This window comes from Gekko japonicus, unplaced genomic scaffold (genome assembly GCF_001447785.1).
Source record: "Gekko japonicus isolate JY-2015 unplaced genomic scaffold, Gekko_japonicus_V1.1 scaffold665, whole genome shotgun sequence".
Classification (NCBI taxonomy): Eukaryota; Metazoa; Chordata; class Lepidosauria; order Squamata; family Gekkonidae; genus Gekko; species Gekko japonicus.
In genome coordinates, this window is record NW_015170294.1 from 356,683 (window position 1) to 379,570 (window position 22,888).

The window sequence follows — 22,888 nt, forward strand, 5'->3', positions numbered from 1 at the left end:
TATTCAATCTATACGTTTAAGTCTTAGTATTAGCCATACATCAACGTGGCAATATAAAATAAATTGAATACCACCATAATATCACTAAATTACTATTATGTGCAGATGATGTAGTATTTATTCTACAGGATCCAAAAGAAACTGTTGTGGAACTGGTAGAATTATTGCAGGAATTTAGTGAAATCTTTGGGTATCAAATAAATAAGTCAAAGTCAATATTAATTGGAATAACTATATCTAATGGGGATAAGCAAAATATCACAGAAATTACTGGTTCCTCTTTGAAGAATCGTGATATATGATATTTGGGGGTATTTTTTCCCAATGATCTAGGGGAAAATGATTAAACAAAATCAAAGTCCATTACTAAGAAAGACAGAAAACAATTTGCACAATTGGTCTAATTATAAACTATCTTGGCTGGGATAGAGTTTGGTAGTTAAAATTAAAATCCTGCCAAAAATCCTCTTTGTGTTGACCACATTACTGTTAGAAGTTAGTTATTCTGTACTTCAAAAAATTCAAGCTTTGTTTGACAAATTTATTTGGGACAAAAGGAAGCCAAGAATACAGGCACAAGTAATGCAATTAACCTGGAATATAGGAGGTCTGGCAGCTCCTAATATAAAGTGATTTGTCTCACTGCAACATCCTATTGGTTTAAAGAAGGTCAAAACAAAGCAGTATGGGAGACTGAGCAGGTTGAGTTATTTTGCTCATTAAGTTGCTGGATCTGGTTGGAAAAACAAACACTGCAATAAACTAATGTGATTTAGCAGTAGCTAAAAATTGGGACAAATGTAACATCTAGGTTAAAAATGAAGTCGTCATATATTCCAGTACTGCAATTTTGCTGAGGCATTTCAAGTAAGCAGTTGCAATGTTTGGGGGGGAAATAGGATTGAGCAGAGCTGAGCAAACATTTTGAGGACAAAGGAGGTGGAAGAGAGAGGATCAGCTGCCACCAGGAAAACGAGCCAACAAGCATGTGGGGCAGGCAGGTAGCTTGAGTGAGTGGGCCAGTGATAGGGAAGTCAAGAGATGCACTGCTGCTATCATTAAAAAGGCAATAAAGTGGGGTAGGGGAAGCTGAGAGTCCCTAACAGCAGGGAGGCAGTCAAGAAAGATGTTCAGGCTGGCAGTAATATGAGGGAGCTGGTGGCAGCGGGGAAGCCAAGAGAGGCACTGACAACCACCAAGTAAGTGAGGGAGGCAGGTGGGTTGGTGTGGCACCATGAACAAGGAGGGAAGTGGTGGGTAAGTGTGGTAGGGAGGCTGAAATATATGCCGCTCAGGCAAGCCAACACAAGCAGCAATAGCATATTATTTATTTATTTATTTGTTAGATTTGTACCTCCCCACCGAGTCAGGTTCAGGGTGGCTTCTAAGACACAGTGGCATGAAGAAGGAACCTCAATTTATTTGAGCAACTACACATTCAGTTGCAGACCAAGGCCTGGAAACCCAGCATAACATAGATGTTACGTTATTAACAGACACACACGTGCATGTGTGTTAATAACATAAAGAAACACTCTGGCTATATAAAATTGGCTATATAAAATTGCCTACTTCATAGGGAGTAGCAGGGGATATGGTCACCTCACATTCATTGGCACCACCGATGAATACTGTACACTGCTGTCAAGATTGTGAAATGGGGTCTCAGCTGATCTGACCTTGTTCTCTCCCATGCCTTGTCTCTGGCTGCCTTGATCCATGTTGTTTGGAAGAAGAAATACTTCTGTGCTGCTTGATTTGTGTTGTTTTTTCTGACACTTTGGCAGAGCAGTTGACTTATGTTAATGGCAGAAATTAGTTTTTCCCCCTGCATTTGTGAATAAGGCATGGGTAATTTGAACACAAGTCATTAAAAGTTGACCTGTGTGAAATTGTTTCAGCATTATGGGTAGCATTGTTATAAACAGCTGGTGGGGCTGGGAAGCACAGAAGGGATGGTAGTTTGGGTCTAAACCAAAACAGCTGCCATAAGGTTGGTTTGGTGGTCAACGTGGAGCAGGGAAGTGTGGGATGGGATTTATATTTAGCACTTTCCCTCACTAAACTGCTTTTCTGTTCAGGGTTCTATATGCATATTTGCCTCATTGTGGGTAAAATGGACATGGGGAGGAGATACTTGAGGAGGAAAGGGGTTAAACGTTTCCCTACTCTGTATTACTGCTCTAGAATAAAACATAGGGCCTGAGTTTCCAGGCCTTGGTCTGCAACTGAATGTGTAGTTGCTCAAATAAATTGAGGTTCCTTCTTCATGCCACTGTGTCTTAGAAGTAGTTGTTTGAAAAACTCTCTTAGATCTCTTCATTATACCTGGGCTTTTGATTCCTTGTTCTCACTGTCTCTTAGGAGTAGCTACTTGATGGACTGCCAGCCCATCTTGAAAAAAATCCACAGTTGCTCACTGCTGCTACCTTCTTTCCCGTGCCTGGTGTGACCATTCTTTTTTTTATTCAAAGCATGTCAACGCCAGCCATTCTTTTCCTGAAAACCGTTTCTGCCCTTCTGTTTTTCTCCTTTTTCGCTTAAGAATTGATCACACTTGGAACAGAAATCTTTGAGCTTGAATTACTACTTTGACTCTCATCAAGGTGTACTTCAAAGAAAGAAACTAAAAATAAAGTGAGCACTTTTTCCTCAGTCTCAACTTCAGTTATTTAACAGCACTGTGTAAAACACTGTTATGAAATATATTTTAAAAACCCTCTTGAAGTTTAATGAGAGGTGACATTTTTATTTATGCATAACCTTCCTGACTGACTCAGGCAAATTAATTCATCCAGCTCAGCTTTCTCTGGTGTGCCAGATGGCCCAGGAGTGCTCATAAATAGAGTGTGAGGATGATACCTATCTCTTGTTGGTCCACATTATTTGGTAGTTTAAAAAGTGTAGTAGTTATAAGAGGATGCTTCCAACAATATCTTCTAAAAATCCATATGTCCTAGTAGCATCTCAGTGTGAAAGGTGGTACAGTATAATGGCTTAAAGAACGTAGATTATGATTGGGGAGATTCAGTTTTTAGATTATGTGCTCAGCTGTGCAGTATACCAGGTAATGTTAGACCAGTCATTCTCTCTCATCTCCAGCCTACATCACAGGGTTGTTCAAGATTAAATGGTACACAACTCGTGAGTTTTTTTGAGAAATTGCAGAATTTAAAAAATAATGGATCTCAGTGTTCAGTGGCAATAGGTTCCACAGGTTAACTGTGTGTTGTTTAATTCTAAATCTGTTGCTTTTCAATTTAGGTGATATTACCAATATGGTCAGAGGAAAACATATAATGTAGATACTCATCTGTATGAAGGAGACCCACTTTCCAATTGGACTCAGATTCACACCAGAGTAGCCTGAGTGCAACAAAGAAAACTTTTCTTTTTCCTCCTCTCACTTTTAGTTACTTGGCTGACTGTACTCAGTCTAGCCAGTGGCCAACACATGTTGCAACTTGTGGTTTATGATGAAGTGACAAGCCTCCTAGCATAAGTTTGGGGATCTAGAATATGTTGAAATCAGAGATCCTTTGAAGAGAATAATTAGCTCAAACAGCTACAATACTATTAATCATGCAGTAAGAATGTACATCAATATTAGAAAATCCACACTGAGATACCTATCCAGACCATTATTTAGGACCTTTCACTAACTCATTGGGATTACTTTAGTACCAAGAATATGGTCACTTTAGTATTTAAACCTGAGGAAGAATTAAAGCTGAGACTGGTATTTCTCATTAAGAGGCTCTGGGCAGATTGATCAAATCTGTTGTTTCTCTCTGAGGCTACTATGACGGCCTCATCCTCTTCCCTTCCTCAGAGGCATGATTTTCTGTCTGTTTTTCTTTCCCTTTTGCACCCTAGTAATGTTTTTTTTCTTTACTGAAGAACTTTGGCTGACCCACCCTGTCATAGTACAATATTTTGTCTGTTGGCTCAGCATAGGAATCTGAGGGAAGGGTTGGGATCACCTTTTAACTTAAAGCACTTAAATGGCACTCAAGGCATTTTGAAATTCAAAAATAACAAAATATTTTATCTAACATAGAGGGAAAAGGTTAGGTGAAATCAGGGGTTGAAATTTCTGAGGTAAAACCAGTACATGCACAGACTTTACTTCTTATGTTTCAGGCTAATGAGAGTTTCTTTAGCTATTCCGTTACTTTAAAATCTTATGTTGAGAGGCTTTTGTTCCAGTGTTTCCCCAAACACTCTAGCACACTTTCTTTGAGTATTCTCTGACTCTTTTGGTTTTCATAAGGCTGGTATACACTTTCCAGTGCCCAAACCCTTTCTCTTGAAACACCAGTACTTGTGTTTCTCTAAAGGCAGTTTCTAACCACACCAGACCAGGGGTCTCTGCACTCTTCGGCTTTAACTCCCTGTTTGGCTGGGTAAGGAATTTTCTTCTCTCTCTAGAAGATCTATCCCCTTTTTGGCCCAAATGGGGTGTCTCCATCTAATCCACTTGTCCTTGCCATCTTTCTCCCAGTTGTACTTTATATATATTTGAGTACACACTTCTATTGATATTGCTTTTTTAAATACAAGAATTAATCACCTAATTTTTAACTGCACAATTTGATCAGATTATTTTTGAAAATTTTACTCTCATAAATTAATTTATACATCAAAAGTCAAAATTACATTCCACAATACCTGCATAGCACAATCGAAAATGGAAGATAGAAAAGCTGTTTACTTTCCAGCTTTCAATAAATCATCCCTTTCAAAATTGAGCATACTTTTTTTTTTTTATACTAGCATCACCCATTAAAATTTTAGGGATCCTGGCACCACTTTATTCTCCCAAGGCAAGTTCCTCTTAACTGTTCAGACCCTTACTTAGTTCTTAACCATTTAATATTTTCACTATTATTGCCTTTCATCTAGTTATAAATTTCAACGACTAGATGTTCAAACAATAACTAATTAGCCTTAAGAATTTCCAACTTTTCTCTAACCTTCACTATGCCCATTTTAACAGGAAAATAAAGATCAATACTCTTCCACCCCAATTCTATTACCCCACCTTGAAATTTTAGCTTATCACCAACTATCTCTTTCTTAACATTTTAAACTTAATAACTTACCCTATCTATCCCATTTTATCAAAGATTCTAGCATTTCTAGCTAGACAACTAACACCAAACATAACATAATTAATATACTCTATCTATTAACATACAGTTTCACACACACACCACCTTAAAAGTTTTGATTTATCACCAGTTCTCACTATCTAAACCTTTTTAACATATCACTAACTTGCCCTAACAATCAAACATTTATATCAGCCAATACAAAACATAGCTTATCATTAACTGACTCTATTTGTTTAGTATTCCATTATCACAAGCAGTTAACGATCCAATTTTTCCAGCTAGGCATATATCAGCAACAACAAACATTCCACATAATTCATATATTTTAATCTTTCTCCTATGAATCTGTAATCTATCTTTTTGAAGTAACATGTCTACATGTCTCTTTTCTTTGAGAGTGTGGAAATTTTTTCCTAGTCTTCTTCTAACTTTCAGCCATTCTAACTCCAAATTTTGTTGTCTATTTTCAATTTCCCAAGACGATGTTTTTTCCTCTCTTTCCGGTTTTCTTTGTCCTGTAAAGAAAGATCCTTGGACATTCTTTTTCTCACTGCACTCTTTTATTTGATCTTCTTTTATTTCCAATTGAGGGTTATGTATAGTTTCTAGCAAATTTACACAGGATTTTTCAAAACCTTTTTGAATTTACTCCCTTAAAATCCTCAGAAACTGTTCCACAGACAGATCTCCCACAAGCATATTCTCATCCATTTCCTCCTCCTCTTGTATTACCGATGCCATTTTAATTAAAACAATTCATTCACTTTCTTATAGTCATTCAAGGCACTTAACACATTTTTTTTCCTGTCTGTTTTCCATGATAAGTCCTTGCCACGGGAGAAGAGGAACAAGAAAAAATTCTCCAAGGTTGCATACACTCCAGAAAATGTTCAAAACGCTCCCAAACCTCCTCTGGCCACTAAACCTCTCCTTTTTGAGCAAATAGATTTAAGGTGATATCACCACCAATCTTCTCTATTTCAGAGTTTGAAGTATGTGTACTCACAAGTTTGTTCCTTGGCTTTCCCTTCTGTGTTACCACGGATGGTCACGACTAGGTGGAAACATGGCAGCCATGTTCCACTCCGCTGATCGTTCCTGCTTCAGAGCAGTAAGTGGACACCCCCCTGCATTGCCCAAGTGGGGAGGGGCCGAGACAAGCCCCCTGCCGCCGGTCCTCTCTTTGGGAGGTCCGGCGAGAGCCCCTCTGGACCGTGGGGTCCCAAAGAATCGAAAAAGTGATAAGGCGGCTTCGGAGCATTCTGAAAATCCGCCTGTCGTCGCACCATACTGCGCATGCGCCATTTCTCCCAGTTGTCCTGTCTGTGTTAAACTGCTCTCAGTCAGGGCTGAATTCCAAAACTGTCAGTACTTGAATCTTCTCAGCTAGGGCTGAAATCAGACTGAATTCAGTCAAGGCAGAAATCTGACTAAATCCCTTCTCAGTTTGCAGCTCTCTCCAGACTTTCTGTGCTCAGCTGATGCTAACCAATGAGATTATTTGGAGCAGCTTGTCACTCAAGGCTCTCTTTTTCTGTGAAGAATTAACCCTTCACAGTCCTTCAGCTACTTGTACAGCACTTCTGAGCTTCTTAAAAGTGCAGAAGTGCAGTCCGTCACAGCTGTGCTATCATGAAGAGTCATGCTTGACTGTGTGATTGAACAACAACAACAAAAATGCCCAGGCCTGCACCTTTTCTGCTGGCTCTCAGCCTTTGTATGTGAAAGAGAACTGATTGATGAGGGCAACTGAGTGAACCTAACAAGCAAACGATGGGATAGGAGTGGTAAGCATTTCACATACAGTGGGGGTGATGATGATATAATCAGTAGCAATGGACTAAACAAGGTGGTATTGTACAGGTGAATGGGATTTCTAGAATTTCTCCAGGAAGGCCAAGGAACATCTAGAAAGATTAGATGGAATGGAAAAAGAGGGGAAATTATTTACTTTGTTAATCTTGATATTTATATTATTCAAGATTTACCATGTTGACTAATGATTAAGAACTTTGGTGATACCAAGAAAAAATGAATTAAATTTTTTGAAATTTTTTGAATTCTAAAAACCCTTTTCTCATATACTGTGATGTTATGTGTTCCTTGTCAGTGGTAATTGTTTTAATTAGCTATTTAAATGCTGCTTTTCTGGACTTTCAATGCAGATTGGACAACTTGCTTTTAAAGGCATGAAAAGATTAAATCGTATCCAGTCCATAGTTTTCGAGACTGCCTACAACACAAATGAGAACATGCTAATTTGTGCACCCACTGGAGCTGGAAAAACTAACATTGCAATGTTAACCGTCTTACATGAAATTCGTCAGCATGTTCAGCAAGGTGTTATCAAAAAGGATGAGTTTAAGGTAGGAATTTAATGAACCACAGGACATCTTTATAACTTGTAAGATATAACCCATTATAGAGTTATACACATTTATGTGGATTCAAGAAGTTTTCAAGGACATTGTACTTTCCCCCAAGTCATGTGGGGAAGAGAGCCTGTTGATTTACTTCACTGCTGGTCTGTAATTCCCTTTTCACTTTTGAAAATCTTATTACCCATGTGAAAAGCTTTGAAAATATATTAAGCTTTGATGCAGAACCAATTTTCAAAATGATAAGCCTTTATAAACAAAATCTATTGTCTTTTAAACAGCTACACACTTATCGTGTGCAGATAACTGCTTTCCATATACCACTATTAGGATGAGGTGTGTGTGTTCTGTAAGTGTTAGGATCATATTTCATAATAAACTGTGATTTGTATCACTTGCTTTGGAACCAACAATGTTGTGCTTTTTGCTCATTTATCATGCTGGTGTCCTTTTTTGGTACAGATTGTTTATGTTGCTCCAATGAAAGCATTGGCAGCTGAAATGACAAATTACTTCAGCAAGCGTCTGGAGCCACTAGGCATCACAGTGAAAGAGCTGACAGGCGATATACAGTTGTCAAAAAGTGAAATTCTACGAACACAGGTATGCTATGTCAGAGGCATAAATATATGCAAATAAGGAAGTAGTGCTTCAGAGATGTGATTAAACTTGTATAATTTTTTTTCTGAAGTAGTATGTATTCTTGTTTTCTGATTTTTTAAAGCAGTGGCTTTTCTATTTTTCAGGGTAACACTTTCCATATTGACATTTCTGCCCTGGAGCTTCTGATTATTACAGAAGGTTATGCAAGATATTCTAGGATACCCTAGACAGGCCTATTGGGTCTCAACATTACCCTATATGAATAGAAGTAGTACCCTAGGGATGCATGTAGCAGTCTCCATGCATAACTCTGTGTTACAGCGAAATACTTGTAGTAACAGGGGCAATGTTTTCCAGAGAATCTCATTTCATTTTTACTAGTCATCTTACTAAGGAACCCTGATAAGGTTCCTGGGTCTTACAAAGTAGTTTTTAAAGTACCATAACATCAGTTCAGACACTATTGTTGCTTTCGGACACTTATAGACAAGTTTAAGTACAAGAGAACATAAGAACATAAGAGAAGCCAATGTTGGATCAGGCCAATGGCTCATCTAGTCCAACACTCTGTCACACAGTGGCCAAAAATACCAGGTGCCATCAGGAGATTCAGCAGTGGGGCCAGGACACTAGAAGCCCTCCCACTGTTGCCCTCCCCCCCAAGCACCAAGAATACAGTGCATACATAAACTTTGCATGCTTTACCCACCCCCCTGTCCCTGTCTATGCACACACACACAATTGGTATTGTTGACATTTGGCAGTGCTGAGAGGACTCTGCCTTCCTGGGAGGGAGGAGTGGAAGATGTCCAAAATCTTTGAGTCCCAACTTTATTCATCATATTCATTTGGTACTAAGAACCACCTTGGTGGATCAGCTCTATCAAGTTTGGCAGTGTGCAAGAGTGGTAAGTAGGATATCCATGAAAAGCCATAAGAAGAACATTTTCTTGTTTGTCCCCAGCACTGAGTAGTCAAAGACATACTGCCTTTAAACACTGGGAGATATCATATAGCTGTTATGGTAATGGTCATCGATAACCCTGTCTTCTGCAAGTTATGACTCATTTTTATTTTACAGCCACACTATAAGCTAATTATGCATCATGTAGAGAAATGCACTGCCCTTTTCTTTATCTTGAGCATGTTTGTTGTTCAGTCGCACAGTCGAGTCCGACTCTTCACAACCCCATGGACCACATCACGCCAGGCCCTCCTGTCTTCCATCGTGCTCCGGAGCTTACTTAATTTCATGTTCGTTGCCTCGATAACACTGTCTAACCATCTCATCCTTTGCCATCCCCTTCTTCTTTGACCTTCAGTCTTTCCCAGCATCAGGGTCTTCTCCAGTGAGTGCTCCCTTCTCATTTGGTGGCCAAAGTATTTGAGCTTCAGCTTCAGTATCTGGCCTTCCGGGAACACTCAGGGTTGATTTCTTTTAGTATTGACTGATTTGATCTCCTTGCAGTCTAAGGGACTCTCAAGAGTCTTCTCCAGCACCATAATTTAAAAGAATCTATTCTTCGGCACTCAGCCTTCCTTATAGTCCAACTCTTGCAGCCGTACAGTACTAGTGGCAATACCATTGCTTTGACCATACGGACTTTTGTTGGCAGGGTGATGTCTCTACTTTATACTTGATAGCATAATAAAAAGTAGAGACATCTTGAGCCTACTGGTAATTAATTTAATTGAATAACCATGCATTCTTTTGCTTTTGTAAAGTAACTTCTTTCTCTTTACCGTTTTCATATCCATTCATAATTTTATATTCTCCAGTGATTCATTGTGGGACAGTCCTCTACGAGTGGGATATAAGTTCCTCCCTCCACAGGGTCGGCTCTGAGCAATGATCGGGGGGGGGAGGGGCTTATCCTCCAGAGGCTTCCCCAGTTTCTAGCCGGCCCTGTTTTCAGCAGAACACGTCTGAGCAGCGCTGCACAGCGCAGCCAGATAAGGAAGAAAGAAAACAAGAAGAAAGAAGAAAAAGAAGGCCAGTCAGCAGCAACCGACTGCGAAAACCTGAGAGTGAGCCTCTAACTACTCCTGCCGGCCTTACCCGCCCCCGGGTAGAGGGCCTACTCCCGAGGAGGCGGTAGGAGTGCAGAGTAGTCGAAGGAGATCAGGAAGGACGGGGGCATAATCCAGGCTTCTCCGCCCTCATCACGCGATACCGAGGGACGAAGTGAACGACGGAGAGCTACCAAGTGACCTCCTGAGCCGCAGAAAGCCCGACCCTCTCCATAGGGCCTCCTTACTCCTGAGTAGCCCTTTCGGGAAGGGAAAGCACTGGAAAACTGCTCGCTGCCTGTGTTCCTCATCCCTATGGCATAGAGAGAAGGGGGGGGGATTATCTAGGCCTAGCTCCTCACCCGGACCTTGCTTTTTCGGCAGGAAAGTGGTGGAGCCTGAGTTACTTTCACTTTTGGCGCCAGAAGAAAAGGGGGGGGGGATTGGGCCAGGAATCTTGGGCACTCTAGGGCTTCTTCAGACATTCTGAGTGGTTTCATGCAGGCATCTGGATGGGAACTAGCCTACATGGGGGTTACCAACCTCCAGGTGAGACAGGGAGATTCGTTGCATGACCCAATCTCGTGCAGAGACTGGCTTCAGGCAGGCAGGAGGGGGGAACACTCACCTGCAGGCCATCTGGCTTCCCTGATAGGGTGTTTTTTGTTCACTCTCCGCATTGCAGGTTGAGGAACATGGCTGAAAAGGCCACCCCAGGAGGTTCCCAGGATAGAGACAGTCCACTGGGGGACACCTACATGCCCAGAATGTCAGTCTCCCTAGCATCTCCAGTACCTGCAAAACACCAATACAGAGAGGAGCTTATGACCTGGTTTAGAACCAAAATGAGGAAGGAGTTTAAAGGGATGCTTGCAGAAACATTTCAAGATTCAACCTTTAGGCAACTACCCATTGAAAGGGGTAGGGCTTCCAAAAGGACCAGGCGTAGCCAGGAGGAGGATTCTTCCGGTTCCTCTAACTCTCCCCCTAGACCTAAACAGAAGAAACCCAAACAAACCGTTAAAGATAGTAGTCCACTGCTGGGGAATAGAGAGCCTGGGTCAGATTCCTCTAGTTCTTCTTCAGAGAAGGAAGAAGGGAAATTATCAGAAAAACAGGAGGAGGTAGTCCCCTCTGTTCAGTCCAGGCTTTTTCCTCAGGAATTATATCATCGCCTTCTACCTAAGGTCCTAAGAACACTAGACCTTTCCTAAGGAAAGGCTGACCAAGAATCAGAATTCCAAAAAGGCACAGGCAAACTAATGCCTAAACTCTCACTCTCAACCAGGCCTCCCTCTGCAACATTATGAAGATGGAATGGGAGCAGCCTGCCAAACCTAAGGCTAACAATCACCACTTTCCAAAGCTCTACTCTCTGATGCCTGAAGCTACCAGGAAATTGAATCTTCCGGTAGTAGATGAGCCAGTTACCAGCCTGTATTCCAGTTCAGTGTTGCCTATGGATGCTGACAGCATGCCTAAGGAGCACATGGATAGAAGGATTGAACAGGCCTTGTGTAAGGACTTTGAGGCTTCCTCTTCTTCAATCAAGGCCTCCACAGCAGGATCTTTGTTTGCCAGGGCAGCATACGACTGGGCTCAGAACCTGGCCTCGGCAGATAGCGACGTGCTTAAAGAATTCAAAGACGAACTAAAAAAGATCGCCCTTACGGTGGACTTTGCAGCAGATGCCACTCTGGACGCACTACAATTGTCAGCTAGAGCGTTAGCATGCAGCGTTACTGTGAGGAGAAACAACTGGCTTCGCCATTGGGACGTAGATTCCTCGACACCGGCAAAGGTGGCAGCCATTCCATTCAAGGGTGTCAACCCATAAGGCTGTTCGAGACCCACCGCGGCCGGGGTGAGCTCCCGGCCCTTGTCCCAGCTCCCGCCTACCCAGCAGTTCGAAAGCCTAGCAAGTAGATAAATGGGTACCTGCTCCTAGGTAGCAGGGGGCACTCTCCTCCCAATGGAGTGGTGTGCAGCACGAGTGCCGGTGAAGCAGCAGTGCGGTGCGGTGGCAACGAGCGATGATCTGGTGACCCGGCGAGCATGGTGAACATCCGGCGTCGAGCGGCGGCAGAATCCAGGTGGAGATTGGATCGAGAGGCGCGGCGGCGCAACGATGCAGCATGGCGGAGCCAATAGGACGAGTGCCGGAGCTGCAGTCATTGCACAGCCGTGCACCATGAAGACCTCGCCTGAAGGAGTTGCTTGAAAATAATGGGACCGGCACCGAGACGCCGTTGCCAGGAGGTGGAGGAAAAAACCCCACCACGAAGAGCCGAGAGAAAAAAGAACAACAAAGTACAACAAGAGCCCTGCATTCACCCTCCCCCCATGTATTGTGGCCCTAGATAGGAAAATGTAAATGTCTATGTAAACCGCTCCAAGCCTTCGGGAAGGAGCGGTATAGAAACCGAATTAAAATAAATAAAATTTAAAAAAAAATTGTTTGGAGAAGGTCTAGAAAAGTACTTAGTGGAGGATAGGGACAAGAAAAAAGTCCTACCCTCTAAGAAGCGTGACTTCAAATCTAGGAAACACTTCCAGCCATTTCAAGAGCAGAAGAAGGGACAGAAACCCTCTTATTCTAAGTCCTTCAAGGGAAAGCGACAGCCCAGGCAACAGGGTAATAAACCGTTCTCCTCCGGGAAAGGTAACCAGACCTCTAACAAGAACCCAAAGAAAGGGTTCTCAGCATGACTATGCAGGCCCAGAGGAGCAGTTGAGGATAGGGGGAAGACTCCAGGCATTCGCAAATTGCTGGCACAACTCCGTGTCGGATCAGTGGGTCCTCGACATTGTGACCCACAGTTACAAACTGGAGTTCTCTACCTTATCCCAACAGCGTTTTGTTCAGATAACAAAGAACTGCAACAGGATGAAAGACATCCAGACCAAAAAGGCCATCCAACATCTTCTAGAAATCGAAGCCATAGAAAGAGTTCTGCCCTCTCAGAGGGGGCAGGGCATCTATTTGGTATTCTTTGTAGTACCTAAGAGACACTCGAGCCATTTTAGATCTCAAATGGTTCAACAGACACATAAGGGACCAGACGTTTCAGATGGAGACCCTCAAATCCATCCTGGGAGCCATTCAAGAGGGGGACTTTAGGACCTCGATAGACTTGTCGGAAGCCTATCTTCATATCCCCATCCACAGCTCCCACAGAAAGTTTCTGAGATTCTTATACGACATCATACACTTTCAATACAGGGCACTTCCCTTCAGGTTGAAGTTTTCCCTGAGGGTCTTCACGAAGGTTCTGGTGACCCTAGTGGCTCACCTCAGGCTGAAAGCATTTCAGCTTTTTCCGTATCTAGACGACATCCTTATAAAAGCCTCTTCGTTCCAGGGGAGTGTCCAGTCTTCACAGATCGCAGTGGAGGCCCTGAAAATTCACGGCTTCGTGATCAACCTGGAGAAGAGTCTCCTTCAGCCCTCCCAGAAGCTGTTACATCTAGGTGTAGTGATAGACACAGTTAAAGATCGAGTGTTCCTCTCACAGGAGAGGGAACAGAAAGTGCGTTCTCTACTGGGACAAATGCTGAGGGAGACCAAGTCAGAACTGATGGTGCTAGTCAAGCTTCTGGGAATGCTGGTTTCTTGCCAGGAGATCTTACAGTGGGCTCGCTTCCACGCAAGGCCTCTGCAGAGGTTCCTGCTCCCCTATAAAAGAGCAATAGCTCACCGAATATTCAAAATGTTGACCCTCCTGACGAATGTGCGCCAAGAACTGACCTGGTGGACAACAGCTCACAGATTCGAACACGGGACACTCCTTCGCGACCCACCAAGGGTAGTCATGACAACGGACGTGAGTCTGTCGGGTTGGGGTGCTCACTCGGGGAGCCTAATGACTCAAGGGAAGTGATCCAGACAGGAGTCCAGAGAGAGTATCAACTTCCTAGAGCTCCGGGAGATCCATTTAGGCCTGCTAAGTCTAAGCAAACATCTAGAGGGCCGTCATGTTCTAGTCCAGACGGACAACACGACGGTGAAGGCCTATGTGAATCGCCAAGGGGTACTCAAGTGCTATCCCTACACCATGAGGCATACAAGATAATGACATGGGCAGAGGTTCACCTTCTGTCTCTGAAGGCCACACATGGCAGGGAAAGACAATGAATTGGCAGACCAGCTCAGCAGACACTGGATGAGCCAATCGGAATGGACACTGAACAAGTCCATGTTCAGACAGTTATGCAACAGATTTGGGACGATAAAAGTCGACCTTTTCGTGACAGAGTCCAATCGACAGGTCCCAGAATTCTTCTCAAGACTAAGAAGTCCTCAGGCCAGGGGAACCAATGCACTAAATTGTGACTGGCCACCAGGCCTCCTATATGCCTTTCCCCCTATTCAACTCCTACAGAGAGTAATTCAAAAGATCCGCCAGCAGAAGGCGGAAGTAGTTCTAATAGCCCCTTTTTGGCCACGGAGGGCATGGTTCCAAGAACTACAGAGACTTTCTCAGGGGGAACCGTGGCCCCTCCCAGTACAGGAGGACTTATTGAGTCAAGGTCTGGTGACCCACCCCCGCCCAGGCATGTTCAGACTCACAGCATGGAGGTTGAGTGGGGGATATTAAGGGGCACGGGTTATCCTGAAGCAGTAGTGTCAACCATTCTGGCCTCTAGAAAAACATCCACCAATAGGTCCTACAATTCCACCTGGCAAGTGTTCCTCTGTTGGTGTTTGGGGTTAGGCATAGACTCTCTTAAGGCCTCGGTTAGGGAGGTTTTATGCTTCCTACAGGATGGACTAGATAAAGGACTCAGCACCAGCACACTGAGGAGACAGGTATCGGCCATTTTGGCCATTCAAGGAGCCAGGCATGGCAAGTCTCTTCTTAGTCATTCTTATATAAAAAGGTTTCTAAAGGGAGCTTCCTTTCTGAACCCTCCTTGGATACATAGGTTCCCTACGTGGAACCTGAACAAGGTCCTAAGGGCATTGTGCCACCCTCCCTTCGAACCAATGGCATCCTGTCCACTAAAGGAACTTACCTTTAAAACATTGTTCCAAGTGGGCATCACTTTGGCATGAAGAGTGTCGGAATTTAGAGCATTATCAGTTAACAGGGAGTTGTGTATCTTTCACAGGGACAAAGTGGTCCTACGACTGGACCCAGCCTTTATTCCTAAAATTAATTCCACATTCCACAGATCGGAGGAACTAGTGCTACCTTCTGTCCAAATCCCGTGCATGATCAAGAGAAGGAGTGGCACTGTTTGGATGTTAGGCGGGCCCTGAGTTTCTATATTGACAGAACTAAGTCATGGAGAAAATCAGATTTGCTTTTTGTGTCTTTTAGGAGATCCACTAAGGGGGAGCAGGTGTCCACGGCTACGATTAGTAGATGGATCAAAGGATGCATTATAGTGGGCTACAAAGCCAAAGGGGAAGAACCCCGGAGGGGATTATGGCGCATTCGCTTAGAGGAGCCGCGACTACAGCAGCCTACAGGCCCTTCCCTACTCTAGAGACCATTTGCCGGGCAGCTACCTGGAAATCTGTTCATTCGTTCACAAAACACTACTGGGTGAGAAGTTGGTGTCAGCCGAAGCGGCCTTTCGTCGTAGGGTGCTCCAAAACACTCTGTAATCAGGGAAGTTTCCCTCCCTTTTGGGACACCAGGCTTTTTTACGTCCCACTTGTAGAGGATTGTCCCACAATGAACCACTGGAGAACGGAAGGTTTCTTTCACTTACCATGAAGCTTCCTTTCTCGGTGGTTCAGAAGTGGGACAGTCCTGCCCTCCCTTTGGGCATACTTCCCAGTTTACAGAACGGTTAGTTGAAGCATATTCCTGTTATAACCTGGTTTTCAGAATGATTGTGCAAGGGAACACGGAAGTGGTCATGGTTATGTTAATCAATTTGTTGAGCTCTCTCCCTGTTCGAGAGGGGCACTGTTTCTTCCTTATAGTTCATTGGCAGGAAAGAAGGGGCTTGAAGACGACTGGGGAAGCCTCTGGAGGATAAGCCCCTCCCCGCCTGGAGGGAGGAGCTTATATCCCACTCGTAGAGGATTGTCCCACTTCTGAACCACCGAGAAAGGAAGCTTCACGGTAAGTGAAAGAAACCTTCCGATCACTATTAAATTTCATCTTAAAGATCTCAATCTTGTAAGCTTTTTTAAAAGATAAATTATTTTCTGTATGTTTTACTTAGTATACATCAAAAATTGATTAACCAAACAGGAGTTTTCTTTGCCTTCTCCTTATCTTTTTTGAAGTAGAGGTAAGACCTTTCCTGACTTGAAAATTCAAAATATAATAGGAGATCTTCTGTTGTATTTTTGGTAAAAATATGTATTTAGCAACTCAGGATATTCCAACCTTGCTGATTCTCTAAACGTTCTGAAGTACATGATACTAATAAAAATATTTCTGACCTGGACTTCCGGTTGATGGCGGCACGCTTGCGGACTCACCTCCTGGACCTCCTGGGGTGTCTCCGTGTTCCGGCGGAAGGAGGGGGGTGAGCAGGCTCGTAAGCCCCCCTGGGGCCTGGTGAAGGGACCCTGGCCAAGGAGCTTTGAGGGGTAGCCTCTTCGATGGCGGAATGCCAGAGAATTGAGGCGCCCCTTTGCTCCAGTGGTTCTTCCAGCCGAGAGACTGAATGGTACAAGTGAAGCTAACCGGGTCAAGCGCAGGAGATCGGGCATGAAAAATGATGAAAGAAGCGCGGTCGAAAGGCCAACTATGAATGTTAGTCAACTGGGAAACGATTTTTGAAAGAAAAGACGCTCCCTACCCTACTCCGCGGAACAGGAAAAGCAAGCGAGGGGGATGCCTCCCATGCGCATAAACTGTTGAGTGAAAGGGGGGGAGCAGAAGAGAAACGCGATTAAATTGCCCAGAAGTACTTACCCAATCGAGCTAAGCAGTCAAGCGCATATTCAGAGACTTTTAAAAACTTTCCGGAAGTAAACAAACGGGAAAAAGATGGCGGGGAAGAGGGGCAAAGTCAAAGAAAGACTTGAAAATGAAACCAGAGTCCCCTAAGCCAGAAACGACCAGTGAGACGGCAAAGGCTATAGCTGAGTAAAGGAAGTAGCTGAAATCAACGCAGAAAATGAAGAAGAAAGTACAAAAATTGGAAAAGAAAACTTCTTCTTTGGAAGATCAAATGCTTCAAGTACAAATGGATAAGGCCAATATGGTCCTGCGCTTCCAGGGGGTGCCAGAGAACAAAGGAGAGAATCTTAAAGAATTTATGAGCAAACTACTTGCCCCAGCAACAGAAATAAAGGCGGATTTGCTACTCAACGATATGGATGTGGCCTACAGGTCATGTTCAGGATACATAAAGAAAAATAATCTGCCTGGGGAAATTGTAGTAAGATTCTCGAAGAGGCATGTCAGGGATGCTATCCTGAAAGCAGTAGCGGCAACGCCCCTGAAGGCAGGGGAGAATGCTGTGAGAACGCTAAAGGATATTCCATTTGAAGTAAGACAACACAGAAAGAAATATAAAGAACTTGTGCTCTTTCTCCAAACAAATTCAATTGGATACAAATGGCTATTTCCAGAAGGCATAACATTTAAGATTAAAGAGAAGAAGGAAAAGATTGACTCTGTTCTGAAAGCTCAAGAATTTCTAAAGGAACAGCTGGGAAGGTCAGAGGACGAGAAAAAAGAAGAGGACAGCAGGTCCAGTGGCGAGCTGGAAAGTGATTCATCTGGTGAGGACTCTGTCTGAGCAGGGGGCAGCAGCCCCGAAAAGTCCCTACAAGTTGCGGAAGAGAAGAGAGAAGAAGTAAAGGCTGAAGGACTCTGAATTGTGCCTTTGAGAACTTTGGTTCCTGGGGATGATTGGGGGCACTGCTATTGGGCAGTTAAACGTAAACTGGGAGAGTAAAAAGTTTTAAAAGTTTGACACAGTTCATAAAAAGAAAAAAGATGAAAAGACTGGATGTATAAAAGCTAGTTGGAGGATCTCCTCTCTTGGGTTTTTAGATAGTAGTGGGTACTTTACTTTCTCCCGTATGTGTTTCTAAGTGAAATACAAAACTTGCTCATTATCCAAAAGGGCAACTGTCGTTATGGAATACTCAGATAATTTCATGAAACTCTTATGGCAGGTTATTTAGAACATTTTCATCCTCTTGATCCATCAGGGTGGCATGCAGGATTTCCCCCTCTTTCATTTTATCCTCACAACATGTGGTTAGTACATCTGACAGAGATTTAGGCATAAAAAGAAAAAAGATGAAAAGACTGGATGTATAAAAGCTAGTTGGAGGATCTCCTCTCTTGGGTTTTTAGATAGTAGTGGGTACTTTACTTTCTCCCGTATGTGTAGTTTCCCCCTCCCTTTTTTCTGTTGTAGTTTTTTGTAGTGATAAAAAATCAATTAAAAATCCCCTCCTGGGGCTTAAAAAAATATTTCTGACCTGCTAATTTTTGTCTGACTTCAAAACTGAAATTATTAGAAGCAAAATATTGGGAGTATATCTTCAAAATATATATTAGCAATCAGAAAATCTGAACTAAAGATTGCTTTCTTTTCCCCACTCTTGGCATATAGGCACTGTGTTTTCATCCAAAGGAAGGGTATATTTATTTCAGTCTCTTATACATGGGTAGACCACGGGGTGGTGGTGGAAATCAAAGCTGAAAGACAATAATGTACTGAAATCTTTTTCTAAGTGAAATACAAAACTTGCTCATTATCCAAAAGGGCAACTGTCGTTATGGAATACTCAGATAATTTCATGAAACTCTTATGGCAGGTTATTTAGAACATTTTCATCCTCTTGATCCATCAGGGTGGCATGCAGGATTTCCCCCTCTTTCATTTTATCCTCACAACATGAGGTTAGTACATCTGACAGAGATTTAGGCTGACCCAGGATATGCATCAGGATTTATGGCAGTAGGAATTTGAACCTTGGTCTTCTGAATCCTAGTCTGACACTGTCACCACTGTACCACAGTGGCCTCATATTGACCTGAGAGCAGTTTAAACTTTTCAGAACATTCATTCCAAATCTCTAAACTTAGGAAACTTTAAGAACTGGGGGGGGGGGGGCTCTCAGGGGACAGTTACTAAGAGTGGATCTCAGTTTAAAAAATGGATTTACTCATATCCACAAACTACAGACTTTAATATTTTTTTAAAAAGGAACTACCTTTATAAATTCAGTATCTTGGTATAGGCACATAAAGCAATTATCTCAAAATTGTTTTCCGTTCCTTCTTTAGAGCTGAAACTGAATTTTTTAACAATAAAATCTAATGTAGAGATGAAATCGTGTTCTAGTAAGAAGGTATATTGTAGTATTTTTGTTTGTTTGTTTTGTTCCTTAACTTTACGTTTTGTGGTCCATTTCATCATGCATGATCTACAAATGAATGAATGCTCTCTGGACTCTAAAAGAAAAACTTTCAGTTCTACAATGCTATGCGCTTAAGAGTAATTACTATTGGAACCCCTGAGTAAGCATGCATAGTTGCTGTGAATGTGCCCTAAATAACAGGCAAATATTACAAAATATGGTAGTTTTAAATCAAGAAAATTATTTGGCCTTTCAAGGAAAAAGATAATTGAAATTGTTAAATGAGACTCTGTTATTTTCGTATTGTGTTTTGTTGCACAATAGACTCAAACAATGATGTTTTAATCTGTTGTGATGCACAAAATTTAATACTAGGTTTGTATAACTTTTTGAGGTTTGTGATGGGGGAGATTCCTGGTTTTCTCTGTGCTCAGGATGGTGCTGTTTGGTTTGTAGATAATTCTGAGCTACATAAACTTTACTTGGTGCATGATACGTTCAAATATGAAAGTTGTTAGATTAGCAAAAGGCATTGTTATGTTTAAGCCATCTACAATATATGTGATTTTAAAAAATCTTAATCTTAGAGAAGTATTAAATTCTTTCAGTTATTTTACAATATATACATGTCTTACAAAGCAAGAGGGAAGATGGAAAGGTGAACACCAGCCAAGTGTTCATGTGAGAATCACTATGCTGGAACGCATAATACTCTTTGTGATGCTGACTTACGTTGGCATAGCTTGTAATTATAAGCAGATGGCTTACCTCTGTATGTTAGCTTATGGCACGAAGCTGTAACCTTTACAGAATTAATGAAAAGACATACTGGACCTCAGAACATCATAACTTTACTAGGATGGTGTTGTTTTAAATAAATTTATCCTTGTCCCACTTCATTTTCCATGCTTGGGTTGAAGAGTCCATTAACAAGGAAGACTTCCTTTGAACATATAAATAGGCTTTTTCAGGCATGATATAGGATTTCTGTGACACCTACCCTGTTTCCCCGAAAATAAGACCTACCCCAAAAATAAGCCCTAGCAGGATTTCTATGCATTTGTGGTATAAGCCCTAGTGTGTCTTCTTGAGAAAAAAAATAAATATAAGACAGTCTTATTTTCGGGGAAACACGGTAATAAGCAGAAATAAAATGTAAAGGTTCCCTGAGGTTGAATTGAAACAGTGCTATCTCTTGAGCAGCCAATGTGAGGATAAAAGCTACAGATATGAAGGCAAGTGCCATACCTGGCAACCTCACTGAGAAATTTGCTGTACACTTCACTCACAGTCCAGACCTGAGTTAGGGTTGTAGACCAGGCCTACACAGCTAGTGATCCACTAAACCAGCTATAGCTCTCTGCTCACATATGATGTATGCTGATTCACCAGACATTTTGTAACCCTCCTATTTCTGTCCTCCTAAGGATACAAGGGTGAGTGCATCTGTGGGCTTTACTACCCATTATGTTTTCTCCAGTCCTGTGGATTCAGATGTGTGCATGAAGTTCCATGCTGGGAACTTGGTTCCCTGGCATGTGAGGGCCCACTGGGGAAACCTTGGTGTACCCTGTAAGTACAAGTGTAACCTACATCAAGGCAAAGAGCACTCCTCTAAGCCATTTCAGGTCAGGAAAATGGCATTTGGGGTGGGAGGCTGAATCCCTTTTCCTTGCACACTGCAGTCCCTGTCTGAATTGGGTATGTGCATGTAATTGAAATTACAGCGTATGTAGCGGGTGAATCCAGAAATGCTGGAAAACTGAGCTCAATATGGAAAGGTCTGTAGTATTTGGGGATATCTTGATGCAGTTAGTTAATTCCAAAAAATCATGAGCAGATCTCTACCAATCTTTTTCATGGTTTTCAGCTCCCTGTACCACCTATATCTTTTCATGAGGGTCAGGAGACCCTTAGGAATAGTGTGGAATACAGGACAGGAACCTGCAGGCTTAATAGGAAATTGCTTCTCCCCCCCCCCCCCCACCCCCAAATTATTCCAGCCCTGTCTGACGCATGGGAAATCTTAGTTATGTCTAACTGGATAGTTTTATAAATACCTGTCCAGTTTCTAAGATCAGTCGCATCAGGTACTTTGCAAAAACAAACCAAAAAAGGGGGACCTGATTACTACTTTGCACTGGAATAGACTGATGTGCCAGATTTACAATGTATGGCCCCAAGCCATTTAGGGCTTTAAAGGGTAAAAACCAGCACTTTCAATTTTGCCTGGAAACAAATGGGAAGCCAATGCAGATATTTCAGATCTGGGGTGATATGGTCCCTGTATCCTGCCCCTAACGATAGCCTGGATACTGCCTTTTAGAAGAGCTGAAGTTTACAGAGATTTTTCAAAGGAAACCTCATGTAAACCATGTTACACTAATCTAACTTGGATGTCATCACAGAATGTGTCACCATGGCTAGACCACGGTTTTCAAGGAATGGCCACAGCTGCCTTATCAGACAAAACTGATAAAAGGCATTATGTGCCACATAGGAGACCTGTAGGCCAGGAGCTAGAAGTTATGAACCTGTTCTTTCAGAGAGAGTACAACTCCCTCAATGACGGGCTGAATCCTTAGGCCTTGAGAAAGTCTGGGATCATGTGCAAGGATCCTGTGAGAGGGCTTGGTGTGATGTGATCAGGTCATGTGTGAGCAGAAAGTGCCCCATTCCAGTATGTGGAAGAGTTTGACAAAAGCACTGGGCCATTTGTGACACCGAATGCCTTGTTTGGTTAAACTGACATTACATAAATGGGGCAGCCTGTGTTCATTGTTCTTGTGTGTGTGTGCCTAACAAAACCCTGCAGCAGCAACATGCTTACGTATTTGTTCCCAAATGCTAGAATAGTTAAAATAGCTCTGTGAAGTTCATTTTTAGAGGTTTTCTGTAAAGATCTGGGCAACTGCATCACTGATGTCTAATTTAATTAGATCTGTGGTAAGTATGGTTGCTAGACAGATGTTGATGTGGCTTATGCTACAGTATCATTGAGAGCTGGAGTTGGAAACCTTAGTAAATCCCTTATGAGAGTCAGTAACACAGCTTCTGTGTATAACTAGATTAATATTTTGCAAAATGTGGTTTATTTATGCAAACTACAGTATCACTGAAGTGTGTGTTTGCTGGTGCAGTGTTGCTTTTCTTGAATAGAGGAAATAGCTTGGAAGGCTGAATAGATTCTGTTATCTGAACGATTACATGATTGATTGCTCTTTTGATGGCACTGCTGAAGTAAGAAGTGAAGCACAGATCATAAGAATGTTAGAGCTGAACTGGGTGAATGGTGTTTAGGGTGGCAAACTACATCAGGACCTTTTCTGTTCTATAGATGAGCACCCTGATAGACTTCAAGTGAGCTAATAGACTTCAGAAATGTAATCCATGGTGACTGACTTTTCAATAGCATTTCATACTAATACAGAGAGGAATACAGCTTTTCTTTTTTCACCCATTGTTGACTGTTAAATGGATATGAT

At 42.4% G+C, this 22,888-nt stretch overlaps 1 protein-coding gene across 1 annotated transcript in view; it reads left to right on the forward strand.

Moving 5' to 3' along the window:
• The window catches only part of ASCC3 (activating signal cointegrator 1 complex subunit 3), a 409,581-nt gene that overhangs the window by 90,650 nt on the left and 296,043 nt on the right, over positions 1-22,888 (forward strand). The window contains exons 8-9 of the mRNA XM_015417908.1: positions 7,283-7,483; positions 7,958-8,098. Of these exons, the coding sequence (XP_015273394.1) occupies positions 7,283-7,483; positions 7,958-8,098 (342 nt within the window). The remainder of the gene's footprint in view (positions 1-7,282; positions 7,484-7,957; positions 8,099-22,888) is intronic.